The sequence below is a fragment of the Sturnira hondurensis genome, unplaced genomic scaffold, assembly GCF_014824575.4.
Source record: "Sturnira hondurensis isolate 20B ecotype Veracruz unplaced genomic scaffold, ASM1482457v3 Scaffold0014436, whole genome shotgun sequence".
In the NCBI taxonomy this organism is placed as follows: domain Eukaryota; kingdom Metazoa; phylum Chordata; class Mammalia; order Chiroptera; family Phyllostomidae; genus Sturnira; species Sturnira hondurensis.
In genome coordinates, this window is record NW_028087067.1 from 2,253,407 (window position 1) to 2,269,449 (window position 16,043).

The 16,043-nt window shown below is 60.7% G+C and overlaps 1 protein-coding gene across 1 annotated transcript; it reads right to left on the reverse strand.

Moving 5' to 3' along the window:
* Nucleotides 1–9,626: 9,626 nt before the first annotated feature.
* On the reverse strand, nt 9,627–15,397 carry KBTBD11 (kelch repeat and BTB domain containing 11). The gene has a single exon (XM_037063374.1). The coding sequence runs from the start codon at nt 14,597–14,599 to the stop codon at nt 12,659–12,661; it is 1,941 nt and encodes a 646-aa protein (XP_036919269.1). The 5' UTR covers nt 14,600–15,397; the 3' UTR covers nt 9,627–12,658.
* Between the last annotated feature and the right edge of the window lie 646 nt (nt 15,398–16,043).

Sequence of the window (16,043 nt, forward strand, 5' to 3'; positions counted from 1 at the left end):
GCAGGCCACGTCCTAAGGCCACTGTTCGCCAGCTTGACGCCCTGTGTGAGGCACAGATTGGTTTCCACGCCAACGGACTCCTTGCACCCCGGTTCCTTAGGACCCTCGCTCTGTCCTGCACTGTGGGGGGTCCTGTTCCCACCCGGGGTTTTCTGACCTCGCACCCCAGCACTTTGGACAACAATGCCTGAGTCACACAGGCCTTCTGAATTCCACCCCACGACAGCAAGAGCCCATGCGGTTGATACAGCCACCGACGTCCTCAGTGATGAAGCCCATTTCCGTCCCTAGACTCCTGGGGATCCGTCGCAGGGACTCAGGACCCTGGAACCTCCGAGGTCGGTTGACCTTCAGGCTTTGGGCTCCTCCGGAAGGGAGTGTTCAGCTTCCTTCCACTAGAGGGCGCACGGGACCCGCAGAGCCAGCTTCCTTCTCCTAGAAGGGGAAAATCTGTGAAAACAAAGGCTTGGAGAAAAAAATTGAAAGCATTTTACAGGAGACAGTAAACACTACAGACAATTTTAACTAACTACGCTACCAATAATCTTTTGCAATTCTGGCAAAAACTGTATTAATCCGAACTTGGCTCCAGCTCAGCCCAGAAAGAGTAACTCCCAAGTGGGGTGAAGGCAGTTTGGTTACTTGTAACAACTCTGACGTCAACATGAGTTTTCAAACGTCTGCAAGTGTGTGTCTCTGTGGGCATGGGTACACGTGTGTTTGCATGGGTGTGCACCCGTGTATGGTGTGTGCACACACCTGCACTCAAGCCGTGACAGCTAATCTCATGCATCTTCCTGGCCAGGCCATGCTGCCCAGAGGTTTGCTCACACACCTGTCCAGGTGTTCATGCACAGGTGCGTTTAGTGGGGGTGTGGCTGCTACCAGGCTCAAGGTCCTTTGGGGGGTGATGGAGATTTCTAAGACTGTGTGGTGGCCACACAGTCCTGTGAATATACTGAAAACCACTGGGTGGTAGGTGTTACGCGGAGGAGCTGCATAATACGTGAGTCACACCTCCATCAAGCTTTAACAGAATAAAAAATATGTTAAAATGTGGAACAGTGAAGACAGTTCTGGCAATGTCTAAGATAATACAAAACCACAGAAAGGAACATAAGATTTTAAAAATAACTAAAGAGAGCCTTTAGAAACAAAAATTAAATAAGCAAAGTCAAAAACACAACAATAAATGTAACTTCTGGCCCATTTGGAAGAACTGGAATACACGTCCGAAGAAATCCAGAGACAGAAATGCTACAAATACGGAGAGAAAGTGTTGGGTTGTGAAAGCAGTGTAAGACCGTCCAACACACACTTCGTCAGAGAGTGGCCAGAGGCAAAGCCTGAAGAAATGATGGGACACCCCAGAGCTGGTGACCAATGCGGGCACACAGGCTCCAGCGTGCGGATGGCGTCCACGCCGGACAGAGGGAGGGGCCACCCCTGAACCCCTGATTGTGGAGGAGCCGCAGGGACCAGATACAAAGGGAATCCGAACCCCTGTGGAAGCAGCGAAGAGGTCCCCCGCGGGGGCGTGAGTTGGAGGACCACAGCTGATTCCCTGACAGCCGTGGATGACAGAAGCTTCCGGAGCGAACCACACACGCTGGAGGGCAGTACCTGCCTGCTGGGAACTCCGGGGAGCATGTCCTGGAACAGAGCCGGTGACTCTCTCTCCACAGGCAGGAACTGAGAGCGTCCCCACCAGCAGCTCACACAGCGGGAAGCTGGCCCCAAGGGAAAGGCCGCCTCCAACAATGACGGAGAACAGAGATGGGAATGCATGAGGCCAGTCCCACGCCCGTGTGTGCTCCTGGGCTTCGTGGGAACAGTGTTTAATCGGGTGAACCGAAATGTTCAAGGCAGCCAGTGAGGTCCTTGTCATTGCCCACAAGCTGGGACTCACCTCCTGCACAGGACAGACTTGTCTCAGAAGACAGAGGGGAGCCCGCATGGCACGCACAGAGAGAAACGTGCGTTCCCAGGGCCCAGGGGCTCTTTAATGCTTGGCCCTAAAGATGGGCAGCTTTTACATTTTCAGTGGCTGTGAATACAAAACAAAACGAGAACAAAAAGAGGCAGTGAACGAGAGCAGCTGGTGCCCAAACCCACAGTGTTTGCTGCCCGGCCCTTCACACGGAGAGCCTGCTGGCCGCAGCTGCAGGTGACCTCCAACGAGGAGGGTGGGTCTCCCTGGTTTCTGTTGGAGGGGCAAAATGTTTTCAATCCCAGGAGCAGCCTGTTGTCCTCCGGCAGAGAAAACATGGAAGGAGTCTGGGGCAGGAACCAACATGGGCCCGAAAAGCCCAGGTCGTGAGCGAGGGGCACCAAGGTGGCTCACCTTGTCCTTGGTCCCCACCCTGCCCGATAAGCAGCGCCCGTCCAGTTCAGGGCTTTACTGCTGCCTGGTGCCTCCTCAATTCTGCTTGGACAGGGCAGCATTTCAACCCTAGGGCCTGTGGCACCGTGACAGAGAAGCTTGTCGTGTGAAGGAACAGAGCTCAGAGGCCCCACAGTGGATGCATGTGGCCCAGCCGAGTATCCTGCTCTCCTACCCCCAGCACAGGGTGGCCTGGGAAGCCGTGCGGTCTGTGGCCATCTTTGAAAGACACACTGGGCCTTTCAAAATAGATCTGAAAACCAACAAGGCCCTCACGGAAGACCAGAATGGGTGGGTATGAATTCACGCTTGCAAAGGGAAGGTTTTTTAGAGGAAAATGCTCCTAAAACATTTGAAAATGAGACGGGAAATGCAGTATAAACTATACAGATGTATTTGCTAACATGTAACATTTGCTTACAAAGTTACTGTATGTAGAGGTAATAGACAGATGTGGCCACTTTGTAGCAAATCCAGGAACAGCCTCAGCATTTCCCACAGGAAGTAGAGCTGACACAGAAACACACTGGAGAACTCACTTCCTCCCTTTTAAACCTGGTTTGAATTTTTTAAGAAAAAGGTGCTGGCTCCGTGCAGACTGACAAAGTCAGGTGTGAGAGGGACTGGGCCCTCTGCTTGGAATGAGCCGTTTCTGGTGAAACTCTACCCACATTCCTGACCATGTGACTGTCAGGTGCAGGCAAGGCCAGGAGAGGAGTCCTGGGGGACGACCCTAAGGGACATGGCCGAGCCTGGCCCTGAGGCACCCACCCCATTGCACACCCACGCCCTGTAGGCGCTGCTCCTGACTGGAGTCGGTCTGCACCCACAGCACCAAGTCCGGTCCCTGCTGGGTCCCAGGAACCAGGGTCCAAGGTCGTTCACAGGAAGGACCCCAGCGGGTGCCCAGCACTGGTGGGGGCGGGACGGAGCAGGGCCAGGGACGCAGGGACCTGTTGGGAAGGTGATGTCTTCCTCTCAGGCTGATCATTTCTAGGCTGCACATGCCAGACACGACTTCTCTCGCCGTCTTTAATCCTCAAAGCCGGTTTGGGTTTTTCCAGAGGCTGAGCCCCCCCAAAGTCACAGGGGCCACCCTGGCCACTCGCCGAAGTGACTCTGAACACAGGCCAGTGGGCTGGCAGGAACGGCGCCTGTGTGACATCACGGACACAGATGTGTGTCACCAGGGGATGTGCCCCGTGTAGTGGCCTGCACCACCTCCAAAACACGAATGCAGTTCAGTCCTTCAAACGGCAGGGGTCTCCCACGCGCACGCTCGTCCAGTGAAGTTAAATGCAGTGAGAGGGTCTGACCGTAACCCTGATGATCTCGCAGAGGCAGCAAAGCCACAGGAAATACTTGGACATTCCCTCAGTCAGTGTCCTGGACGTGTCATGTGTCGTGTCCCCAGCAGGTGGTGGTATGGGGCACAGGCCACGCCCACCAGTCAGGACAGGTGTGTGGTTGGGGTCCCGGGGGATCGGGGAGAGCAGAATTCAGACCCCTGGTTCCTCCTGGGCCACCGCTGGTCTCTGGACCCAAAATGCAGGGGCTCCAGCAGGACCCAGGGGCTTCTGAACTTGACCTGAACAGGAGGGAACAAACGAAAGTCCCCATGACACACACACTCGCTTGAAATGAGGGTAGGCATGCAGACGCTGGGCTTCACCTGGAGACTTCGTGTGGAATTCACCCGGGGGGCTATATGACCTGCGTGTCACAGCAGAGCAGTCCCCGCCGGTGAGGGGCCGGGTCCCTGTGTTCCCGCCGCCTGCACGGCTTGTCTGCCTGGGCACCTCACAGGCTCAGGGGCTGCTCTGTCCTGTTCGGATCGGCCCCAGTGAGGGGTAATTTTGTGACCTACCCCTGGGACCCCAACACAGTTCTCCACCAGGGCCTCGCAGTCGTGCTGCTGGGCTGGCTCTGCCCCTCACTGGTCCCCACCCCATCCCCTAAACAGTCAGAACTGGACACTTCGCAGACTGACACTCTCGTATGATCCGCCCAATTCTCTCCTGCGTGTACCCTAAGTGCAGGGGCATTCAAACCGTGCAGAAGAAACGGCCGGTAAGGAGACAAAACGACAGAGGGGGAGGGAGGGCGTCCGTTCCCGGGGACCTGGGGCCAGAGGGCGACTTCTTCGCCCGGAAAGTGCTGGGAGCCGCCCTGCTCCCAGAGGTGAAGGGGCCCTTGCCCCAGGGACAGAAAGTGTCCGGGTCAGGAAAGGGACGTTCTCTCCCGCGCTGCAACGCCCTCTCTGGGCAGCAGAGGTCGCTGTGCGTTTTCCCCACTTGTCCCTGGACACCCGCCCGTGGGGAGCCAGGGCAACAGGGAGGAATTCAGCCCGGAGGCCCGAGGTCAGCGGAGAAAAAGGGCCTTTGTCTGTCCGAGCTCGTTCCCACGGTCACCGTCAGACACGCAGGAGGACAACGGACACTTGTCCTTTCTGTTCCTCCATGTCTGCAGAGCCAGAAGGGAGGGAAAGCGGCTTGGACACGGAGCCCCGCCAGGGAGCTCAGTGAGATCATCTGTCGAACTCCTGCCCCTGACGGAAGCTGAGACGGAACAGCAGGAAAAGGGAACGGGCAGCAGGAGCAAACGCCAGGCGCTGTGCGCGGGGTCAGCGCCCAGGCTCGGCCGGCAAGGCAGGGTCTGCTCCGGGTTTGGGGTCCCGGTGAGAGTGCTCCAGGGCGGGGCTGCCCGTCCGGGGAGTGAACCCGCACCCCCTCCTGGCCCCCGGCCACCCAGCTTCTGGCTCTTCAGCAGGCCCCTTCCCGCCAGGGGAGGGGACAGCTGCTGGGAAAGGCCCCTCACAGTCTGGCTCACAGATCACACGGAAACTGTGCTGAGGGCAGCAGAGGCGGCCCCGTGCGTCTGGGGGTCAAACCAAGTCGCCACTGGATTCAGAGTCACATTTTTAAGAGTAAACACGTGTAAACAGCAACAGCTGTTAGGCAGGGATTCAACTGAAAGAGGAACCTAATTCTTGACCCCATAATTCCCAGGAAAACAGCATTTCTAACTTAACGGAGGTGAGACCAGGGCCTGCTGTCTAGAACCCTCCAGAGGCATGGCCTTTCGGCTACAGGGACCCAAAAATCGGCTGAAGAGGTGGCCTGGACCCTGGACACATGCCACACCCCTTTCCAGGAGGCACCTGTGAGCCTGGTCACCTGCTGCTGCTCAAGCTTTCGTTCCCATGCTGTGCTGTGGCAGGAGAAGGAAATGTTCTCTGGACGCAAGGGGGAGATTCCCATCAACCTGCACCAAAAAGGGGGGTGGATTTAAATCTCACTGGCGGGCAAGGCAGCAACTTACCCGGTTCACTGGGCGGCAAGTCGCTGGGCAGGACGGCACCCCGGGCACACAGAGCAGAGTGGACGGCACGCAGACGGGAAACACACGGGGCGGAGACGGGGAGAAGAGCAAACACCAGACACCCAACAGCTCCGTCCCCCTGCGCCCCATGTGCGACATCCACAGACAAGCGTCCTCCACGTGAGCCAGCACCATGGGGACAGGGACAGAGAGGCCGCAGTGGTCACCCAGGGCACACGGGGCTTCCACCCCAGGAGGAGGTTGCCTGCAACCTCTGTCCCTGCTGTCTGAGAAGTTCTACTGACTTGTAAGACTTTAAATGTTAAATTGTGTACAAAATATCACATGTGAACACGTGTTGAAGGGGCAGGTGGAGAAGGGGGTGAAGCGGGCGCTCGGTACCAGGGCAAATGGCCTTGGGTCTGGTCCACAGCCCTGGATGCTCAGCCGCCCCACACGGCAGGCACCCGGCCCTGCTGTAGCTTCCCACCCTGGTCCAAGTCCCCGCCGCACTCCTCCGGCCTCAGTGACCCCCTCCTGCAGCATTTTACACACAAGCCACTGAAGCGAGAGGAGGCGGCTGGTCAGGGCAGGGTCCACCCCCGTCCCCTGCACACTCAAATCTCGGGGCTGCAGTAAGAACAGAGTGGACTTCCTGCGGCCCAGAGGGGGCTGAGCACGCATTTGCCTGGGGACACTTCCCGTGGGTGGGAACTGCCCAGCAAACAAGGTGCTCTGGCTGCTGAGTCGGTGCCCCTGTCTGCCAGCTCCCGACCCAGCCCAGGGCCACTCGCCGTCAAATCGCCCCCTTCACCAGGTGCAGCCGACTCGCCACCCAGCTGCTCCACCAGATGGACACAGGCCAGGTCTCCCTCCCCACCTACGGGGCGCCTCCACGTCAGTTGCCCCTGGAACACGCAGTGGGTCCCATCAGGCCCTGATGATCTGCGCTTTTGGAGAACAGTTAACGTTTTCCAGACTTACAGCCTGGAAAGTTTCCACTCCTATGACTGTGTTTATGGCACGACACGGTCACGTCTCTCTGCAAAATGGAAACCACCGCGCAGGAAACGCTGCACAGCCATCCCCCGGGCAGAGAGGAGGTCGGCGAACACGGCCAGCTGTCCACAGAGCCGGCGCAACTGGGCGGCCCGCTCCGGGGACCGGTCCAGTCCTGGCGGCGACACGGAACATGCGTCGTCACAGCGCAGGGGCCACCCTGAACTCTGACTGTGCACCTGGTCATGTCCCCCCGCTGTGCTCCTCCCCGACGCATGTGCACACGGTCAGGGGCCACAGAAGGGTGGGCATGTGACCATGGGGATGGACACACAGGGTCAGGAGGGCAGGGACGAGGGAAATGAAAGCCAGGAGCGAGCGCGTGAGAGACAGCTGGGTTTGGGGCAAACTCTCTACGAAAAGACAGGCCTGTGCCCTGGAGTAGCGGACACTAACTACTCGTGTGCTCGTGGACTGTGTCCCGAGGTGGGTGTGTGAGATGACACCAAGGGGCGTGTGAGTGGTGGTGCGGCAGGCTGTCTGGAACCTTCCCCAGGACCGGCGCTCGCCCTGCTCCCTGGGCAGGTGCTTCTCCGCTGATTCCGGCCGGGCTGAGGGGAGTCCCTGCCCACGAACGTCGTGGGCACCTGCAGTGCAGCCACGGGCCAAGATCCTGGGGACCTGGAGGGACGAGGCGAGGGGCCCAGATCTTCACAGAGCCTCTTCAGTTTCTGGGGAGGATCACAGACCACAGCGAGAGCAGATAAAGACGTGCTCTGTGTGGACAAGGACAATAAAGTCGCCGTGGGCTGGATGTTGTTAATAGAGACGTGCTCTACCTGGAGATTAACGAGAACCAGCGTGAAAAACCAAAGGTGCCGCAGGAGCCACAGGGCGCGGGACGGGGCAGGCTGTCTGGACAGGGCTGAGGGGGTGGATGGAGGGACCTGGGCCAGAGCACCCGGTGAAGGGTCGCCACGTGCAGGCTGGGGACAGGTGCCCTCACGAGGGTCAGCGTTGGCCAGAGTGGCTGGGAAAGCGTGCCCCAGGGATCGGTGGCTGGAGGCAGCTCAGAGGCCTGAGGGGGGTGGAGCCTGCACTGGAGTCTGGGCTTCCTCCTGTTAGGGACCAGAGCTGGTAATCGTGGTGGGCGCACCTTCCGATCCACGTCGAACGTTGGGACCACTGTCCGTCCCGTGTCCCTCGGCTGAGTGTGAAGGGCTCTTTCCGGAGACACAAGGTGCTCTGGACCTCGGGGGTGACAGGGCGGCCTGGGCCACAAGGGGTGGGGTGGGGAGAGCAGTTGGGTCGCCCCCTGGTGGTGCAGGTGGGGTTTCCCCTCTGTCTGTGAGGGGCTGCTGGGGGGGTTGGGGGCTGGGGTCAGTGGCCCCTGGGGCCTAGAACAGAGCCTGGCACCGCACAGGCACTCAGCACCAGCCGGCCACCACCCAGAGAAGGTCTCGCGGCACTGCGGGGAGCTTCTTGTCCCCTGGGTCCCCATGGAGTCCTTCACGCCTGCACCAGAGTCGGGGAGGCTGCCAGGTGCGGGACAGGCTGTCCTGGGCAGGGCCTGAGTCACAGTGCGCCAGTGCCCCAGCCCGGGACGCCCACCCCAGAGCACGGGGCGCGGAAGGGAGGTCCCGAGTGTGCCTCGTTGGCTGGGGAGCGCTAAGTATCACCAGGCAGGACGAGCTCTCCTCCACAAACACCAACGTGCCTGCAGAGGTTAAACGGCAACCCCTCCACGCTCACTGGCTGATGAGAACCCAGCGCAGGCGAGCTTCTCCCGCTCCCCTCCTGGGCCCGACTCCAGCGAAAGACTCTGCGCTCATCTCCACGGCCTGGGTGCTCCGCGTCCGCACAGCTGCTCCCAGAGACCGGCGGCCAGGAGCCATGTCCCGACTCCCTGTGAAAACCCCCAAACCAGCTGGGAGACGTGCTGAAGCTGCGGGCGAGTTCAGGTGTAATCACACGTTTGCAGGACAACCCCGTGGATGACACTGTGAGAAAGAGCCAGCTCGGGCCGCTGCGCCCTATGCCCCGCTTGGCTCCAGACTATTCTCTTAGCCGCACCCCTGCCCCCACCACACCCCTGCATGAATAAACAAAGAGTTCAAGAGGAAAACGGATAATTTTGCAGAGAACCTTTATGACTTAGCAGGAACACCCTGCTCTTGCTGAGAGCAAACTGTGGTAAGAAATGTTTGGCTCAACACATCTCACACTCCTCGTGGGGAGGAGGCTGAGCGTGGACACGCAGGGGCGATGGATGTCAGGCCCTGAAGGGCAGCCCCGCAGGACGAGGACACAGGGACAGGGGACAGGGAGGGGACGGCAGAGGAATGACCCTCCGCCCCTCAGACCTGCAGGACTCCAAGGCCCTGTGACTCAGCCGCTGTTGCTGGAAGGACCCTCGGGCCTCATCTACGTCCTGGTCCCAGGTGGGCAGACCAAGCCTGGCTGGCGGTGGTGCCCGCCTGGTGGGCCAGTTTCCCAGACCGCACGAGGCCTCGCCTTGGGCACTGCTGCGGGCCCAGGACGAGACGAGCCACACCACACAGACTTCCAGAGCCTTGGCATTTTCCAACGATTTTATTCACCAAGGCGGAAACAGACACACACACTTCACAGCCTGGGATGGGGGTCAACACGGGGCCTGTGCAGACGTCAGCAGTGCCCAGAACAGGCCAGTCCGTCTCCCACGTGGCCACACCGCAGGGTGCAGCTCGCTTTCCCCTTCACATCCGTTCAAAGCGAGTCACTGGGCGCCAGGAAAGCGCCTGGTTGCCAGGGCGGGGTTGGGGGGCTGGGGCTGGGTGTGGTCTGAGCGCCGCCCTGGTGGGGTGTGGAGGGGATGCAGACAACCTCTTCTGAGCGCTGGCCCTCTCCTCGCGCACGGCAATAATGCAGAGGGAAGGGGAAAAGAAGAGCATCCATTTTTTTAATGCAAAAACAAAACATTCTGTAAGCTAGGAAGGCATCTGAAATGGGACAGAACACAAAGCAGCAGTTCTGTTTACATTCGCCCAGGGAAGGTGTTACAACAGATGAGGCTGAACCTCGCCCGCTCCAGGGAGAGGCAACGCCCAAAGAGCATCCCGTTCCAAAGCCTCTTGGCAGCAGTTACCCGGGAGACGGGCCGGCCGACCTGCTGCCCCCAGAATTATAGCAGGAATGGAGCAGATGATTGTTTTTCAGGTATTTGTAACAAAGCTGATACCAATGACCGTTTTAACTAAGTAGCAAAAGGGCTTCCCCAGCGTTTGTTCTCCTGAAGGAAAAGAAACTCGGAAATAAAATCCCCAAGTTCCAAACGCAGCAAGGGGGCAATTCCCACGACACACAGAATGAAAACAGAAAGAAACTGAAGACGCTCCAGCCCGACCCCTTGGGTTCCAAGTGAGCCTTGATCGACCACAGAAAAGTCACCACTGGTCCTCGAGCCCAGAGACTGGGCCCCTCTGTACCCCCACGTCCCCTTGCCTGAGGGTCAGGAGCAGCTGTCCCGGGTGCATCAGCTTCCTTTCACAACTGACCTCAGATGGAAATCGCTTCGCACCAACTGTGACACAGCACAGTGTCCGATGAGGATGGAGAGAGCATCACACTAAAGGTGGCGCATCTTCTGTGGGAGAGCCGTGCCCAGCCCCTCTGCCCCGCCCAGCCGTGTCCAGTCCACAGTCCTGCCCAGGGCCATTTTCCCAGCCACACAATTGGTGCCAACCCCACGGCTCCTCCCCTAACTGCCCCACAAGGTCAACTGGCCCCCGTGGCCTGCCAGGTCCTGCAGTGTTTGGTGTGACAGTCCACACATGACACATAACATTCCACGCCCTGCCCCTGCCCCACCAGGTGTCCATGTGTGTCTAGACGGGCGTGGCCACCCACACCTGACATACAGCACTTTGTCTGAAATGGTAAACACCCCAGGAATGATTTCTCAAGTAAAATCACACTACTTTATCTTCCATATTCAAGGAATGGAAAGATTCACCCGGTTCCACGTCCCATAAACACTTCAGTATAAATGATAAAAGTCTGCGGACACACGCACTACGGCATGAAACACACACTTTAAAAGAACATGATCTGTTTCCTTTTGCTCTAAGTTCTTTTCCCACCAGAATTCCCGACAAAAGGTTGGTGGGCCACACCACAGGAGGCCTGTTCCATTTCTAAGATGATGAACTGATTTGCCGAGTCATCTCCTCCTCGGTTCGCGAGCCAGCATCCGAATCACCTGAACTCTCACTGAAACTGTAAGTGACCGCGTCCCTCTGGCCTGGGCATCAAGCTTGAGCTGGTCACCTGCAAACACACATCACGGGAACTGCCGTCGGCAGACACCTTGTCCGGGGCACAGTCCAGTCCCCAACCGCCCTCAGCCACAGAGCCTCCCTCCACGGCACAGACAAGTGAGTGGCAGGAAGCTCAGTGTGACGCCGCCCGATCTGGCCCCGGGAACTGCCAACTCATGATGCCCGGTGTGAGCAGAAAGTGACTGGGCACAGAATCCAGGTGGCTTTGCCCATTCGTGAGCACGCATGTTGCCCTTGAACTCTGAATAATCAGTAAGCCCCGTGGGTCCACATTTGACACGTACGATGTTACCACACAGGAGGGCGAGCCGACTGGTTTTAACCCCTGTGCCCCATCAAAGCAGCTCCATGCTGATTCCGTGACGGCACTTCGGAATTCAGTTGGGAAAACACAGCGCTAACCCGACAAACTGCACTGTGGATGCCTGTCCCGTCCCCTCATGTCCCCGTGCTGCTCTGCCACATGCTCCTAAAAGGATATTTTGTGAGATCTGCTGCCCTCACCAGAATCACATGATGCCTGCTGAGCACAGTGGAGGCGGTGGGTTGGAGGGGAGCTCGCCTTCAGCGCCCAAAACGGCGATGAGTTTGACCTTCTTTGGGGGAGGGGAGTAATTCTCTCTTTGCGTCTGTTATAAAATGCACCAGTGGTGAGACTCCCCTCCGCCCGCCAAAGCTTGAAACAGACCAGCGCCCCTGGCTGCCAGGTCTTCCTCGTCCAGATATGCTCTTTGGTAAACATTCAGTCACCAAAGATTTAAAATGCAAATAAGTCAGTCATCACTCTACCACTGGATGTAATTATTAACATGCCTTAACTGGAACATGTGACACCCACCTGGGTCAAACAGCTAGTGTGTGCGTCCACCCCCACCTGTGACCTGCGGGCGGCAGAGAACACGCAGCCACTGCGTATTGGACACGAGCTCAGATCCGTCACCAAAGGTTTTTACCTCAAATGCTTACTAACTTGGAGTGGAGCCAACCAGGACCTGCGCACACGGTGGCAGGCACCTCCTTCTCCCGGCTGTGGAAGGGCTTTGCTCCATCTTAACCCCCCAGCCAAAACACCCGTGGGTTCCCTGTGGTGGCCGGCGGAGTTCACTAGGCCCACCTGCAGCACCAGCTCCGCCCGGCCTGCTGATGGCGCAGTAAGCACAGGGGCCCCGCAGGGCTCCACCTGGCCCCCTGCGCACTCCACTCCACTCCTGGATACACCGTGGGCCCGCCTGCCCACCCTGACGCATCTCCTTTTGATCATCCCTCCCCAGGGCCCCCTGCTTCTTTCTGTACAGTTACCTATCCTCGTGCATCGCACATCTCACACCATCTACCCCGACAAGCAAAGCAAGGCGAAAAAGGAACGCACGATAGCAAAGCGGGCCTCAAAACAGCGCTGCAGTCTTGGAGACCCTGCCACAAGCTCCTAACGTCAAAGCCTTAAATGACCCGGTGGCCCTCGGCCCACCCTGCTGCTCTCCCCCTCCCCTCCACCGCTCCCTTCGCCCCCCTTCCCAATTCGGACACTTTGCACTCTGGTTTCTGCTCCCCTGGGGTCCTTCCCATCCTCCTCTCCCAGGAGGCCTTCCCTGTCTCAGGGCTGCCGGAGGAGACGCCCAGGGGACCCCACCTCGCCCTAATCGGGGCCCTCCTCTCCTCTGTCTGGCTCCTCCGGCAGATTGAGCACGAAGGGGAAGAGGACGCCCCGGACATCCAGCGGGGCGCCCAGCGCCTCGGCCTCGAAGCTGCCTCCCGCACCCTCCTCCGCGCCAGGCTCGCGGTCCCGCGGAGGTACGAAGCGCCAGGTGCCGGCGCGGCTCACGCAGTAGATGCTGTCGCCCAGGGCCGCGCAGCGGAAGGGCTGCAGGCCTGACGGGGCGCCCGGGGGCCGCAGGTGCGCGGCACAGCGGCTCCACTGCTTGGCCAGGCAGTGGTAGCGCAACACGCTGACCCCGCCGGCGGACCCCGCCGCCTGCGCGTCGCTGCGGCCCCCGCACAGGTCGAAGCGGTAGATGAAGCCGTCCAGCGCCACCATGTCCGCCGAGCGCCCACGGCTGCTGCTGCACGGGCACTCCTGCCACTCGTCCCGCCGCGGGTCGAACTTGAGCAGGCGGTAGAAGAGCGAGCCCCCGGACACGTAGATCTCTCCGTTGCAGGTGGTGGCCTCGTGCGCCACGGCGAAGGCACCCCGGGGCAGCGGGGCCACGGCGGCCCAGCGGTCGGCGCGCGGATCGTACCGCTCCACAGTGAGCAGGCACTCGCCGCCCACGGCGTACAGGTGGCCGTCCAGGGCCAGCAGCTGCAGCTGAGAGCGGGCCTGGAGCAGCGGCCGCACGGTGCTCCAGCGGTTCGTGGCCGGATTGTAGCAGAAGACCTGGTCCGAGGGGCGCGCGCGGCCGTCGGGGCCCGCGGGCGCCACGCCGCCTGCCACGAAGAGGTAATTGTAGAGCACGCACAGTCCGCAGCCCCGTGCGGGCGCGCCCTCGGGCAGCCGCGTCAGCTCGCGCCACTCGCCGGCCTCCTCCTGCCAGCAGTAAACGGCGGCATCCCCGCGGCCCTCCGCGTCCCCGGACGGGCTCTGCGGCCGGCTGCCGGTGCGCTCCCCGGCCGGCCCGAGCGCGGCAGCCAGCAGGTGGGCCCGGCCGGCGCGCAGGCGGCGGCGCAGGAGTAGGTCGCGCTCCGCCCCTGAGAGCCGCCCGAACACCGCGGGCTCGCGCAGCACCTCCAGGTAGTGGTCGCTCATGAAGCGGTAGGCGGCGTCCCGGAGCTCCGTCAGCCGCTGCCTCTTGGCCGAGCTCAGCACCTCCAGGCAGTTGGCGAGGCTCAGCTGCGGCGCCACGGCCTCGGTGGCGCGCTGCGCGGCGCAGGGCAGCTGCAGACGGCGCGCGCCGGCCACCACCTCGGCCACGTTGTCGGGGCGCACGCCCGCCATGCGCCCGCTGTACGCGTAGGCCAGAAGCAGCCGCAGCGCCGCCCAGCCCACGCCCGTCACCCGCAGCACGTCCCGCGACGCGCGCGCACGGAAGTAGTCGCTGCGCGCCGCCAGCACAGCCTTATGTGCCCGCAGCCGGTGGCCCGACACCTCGATGACCAGGTCGGGCTCCCCGTGCGCGGGCCCAACGCCGGGGGGTACAAGCGCGGGGTCCCCGAGCTCCTCCCAGGACGTGGGGTCCTCCGGGGACGCGGGCTCTTCCGGGAACGCGGTCTCCTCGGGGTCCTCGGGTGACAGGGCGCCGGAGCTGCCAACTTCCCACTGCCTCTCCACCACCCGCTGGCCGCTGCGACAGGAGGGCGGGGAGGCCGCTGCGCCCTCCGGAGCGGAGGCGTGGGACTGCGGCGGGGAGTCGTCCCCGGAGCTGAAGCACAGGGACGTGCTGAGGCTGCAGGGTGACTGCGCCGGGGACACAGCGCCCTCCCCCGCAGCTGCATCCGGCGGCTGCAGGCTGCCCTCTCCCGGAGCCTCGGGCGCGCCACCGCCCCCAGCCTGGCCACACACTCCCTGGGCCAGGAGGCCCCTGGGCTCCGGGCTGCCGTCGTCCACGGGGAAGAGGACGCAGGGGGCCACGGGACTCTCCATGGCAGCGCCGCCTTCCCCTCAGGAGCCCACCATCACTTCAGGCTGCTCAGGGTCAAAGGTTCCTTTGTGGTTTCGGGCCTCAAACGCCTCTCCTTGCGTGTGATCAGATGTCACTTCTGGGTCCACTCTTGGGTTTTGCGCACACGCCGAGCCCCTGGCGCCCTTCCCACCCTCCTCTCCTGGGAATAGGGCGCGCCGGCCCCAGGTGTGCTCTCCCAGAACCTAGAGAAGCGGTTGGCGTTCCCCTTGGCTAGTCCCGTCTGAGGTCGCAGTGCTTCGTCCCTGGGCCGGGTGGTGCCGCCTCAGCCGGCCCGCAGGGCAGCCCTGGAGCCGGGCCCGCGGTGCAGGTCGGGCTTCCTCTCTGCAGAGCGGGGCTTCAGGCACACGGGACACACGAGGGTGCTTCCTCTCTGTGTGTGTCAGTCTCCATTCGGTCCCCTCGCTGCCCCTGGCACCCGCAGATCTGAGACGGGTACCTCAAACTTCAGGGCCTTGACTTTAACTCCCTCTTTGGTAAAGAGCCACCCCCAAGGTGCTGTCCCTTTGTGGGACTCCCATTTGCAATTCGGGTTATGAAACATCAGCAAGGGGAGTGTCCATCTCCTGTCCCTAGATCAGCAGCGCTGGCGATGCGGCGGGGTCACCCGTTCACCTGCGAGAGTCTGGAAGCCACTTGCCAGGTGCCTGCGGGGGGAAAAACAGAATCACGTGCTTGTCGCTGGTCAGTGGGGTCTTGCTTGGCCGCTTCCTCCGCTGGAAGGTCAGAAGCTCCCGTATTGTCCCCTGTCACACGTGGCTGGTTCCTGTGAGAGAGAGAGGATGTTGAGCCTGCGTTCCTGGGGACTGTTTGTGCTGATGGCTCTCGTCCCACTTCCCGCCACAGGTCTCAGGTCACAGAGGTCAGTCCGGTGGGAGGGGCCTGACTTTTCCTCTGGACAGTTGGGGGATCAGATCTACCGGAGCAACAGGGATTTAGAAATGCCCGTTGCTGCCCCACCCTGATGTTGGGGATCTGTGCGGGGGACTCAGCTCGGGCAGCAGGCCTTAAACGCACCAGGCTCGGCTGTGGGCAGTGACCAAGTCTGTGGGTCAAAGCAGGCAACTGTCCAGTCTCCCATTTTCACCCTGATGAAAGGCACTCAACAGAAAACTAAGAACGTGAGTGAAGAGCACAGCCCACCCTGGTAATCTCGCCGTTTTATGACCCTGTGGCCCTGGCCCTGCATTCTCTCCCAGCCCTTATAGCACCTCCGGTCAGACAAACATTTGCAGGCAGGTGAAGACTTGGAGGCAGGTGCAGGGGCGGGTCCCTGCAGCTCTGGAGACACCTGACCTGCTTGTTTTTGGACTCACGTGTGTGGAGAGCCTCTGAGAAGCTCTTGTGCAGCAAAAGAAAAGCTAAACCAAACCAAAAAAAAAAAAAGCCGCCCCAAACCCAGAAGTA

Bases quoted from the DNA above. Each gene is read 5' to 3' on its own strand.
- KBTBD11 (XM_037063374.1), bottom strand. From the start codon at position 14,599: ATGGAGAGTCCCGTGGCCCCCTGCGTCCTCTTCCCCGTGGACGACGGC.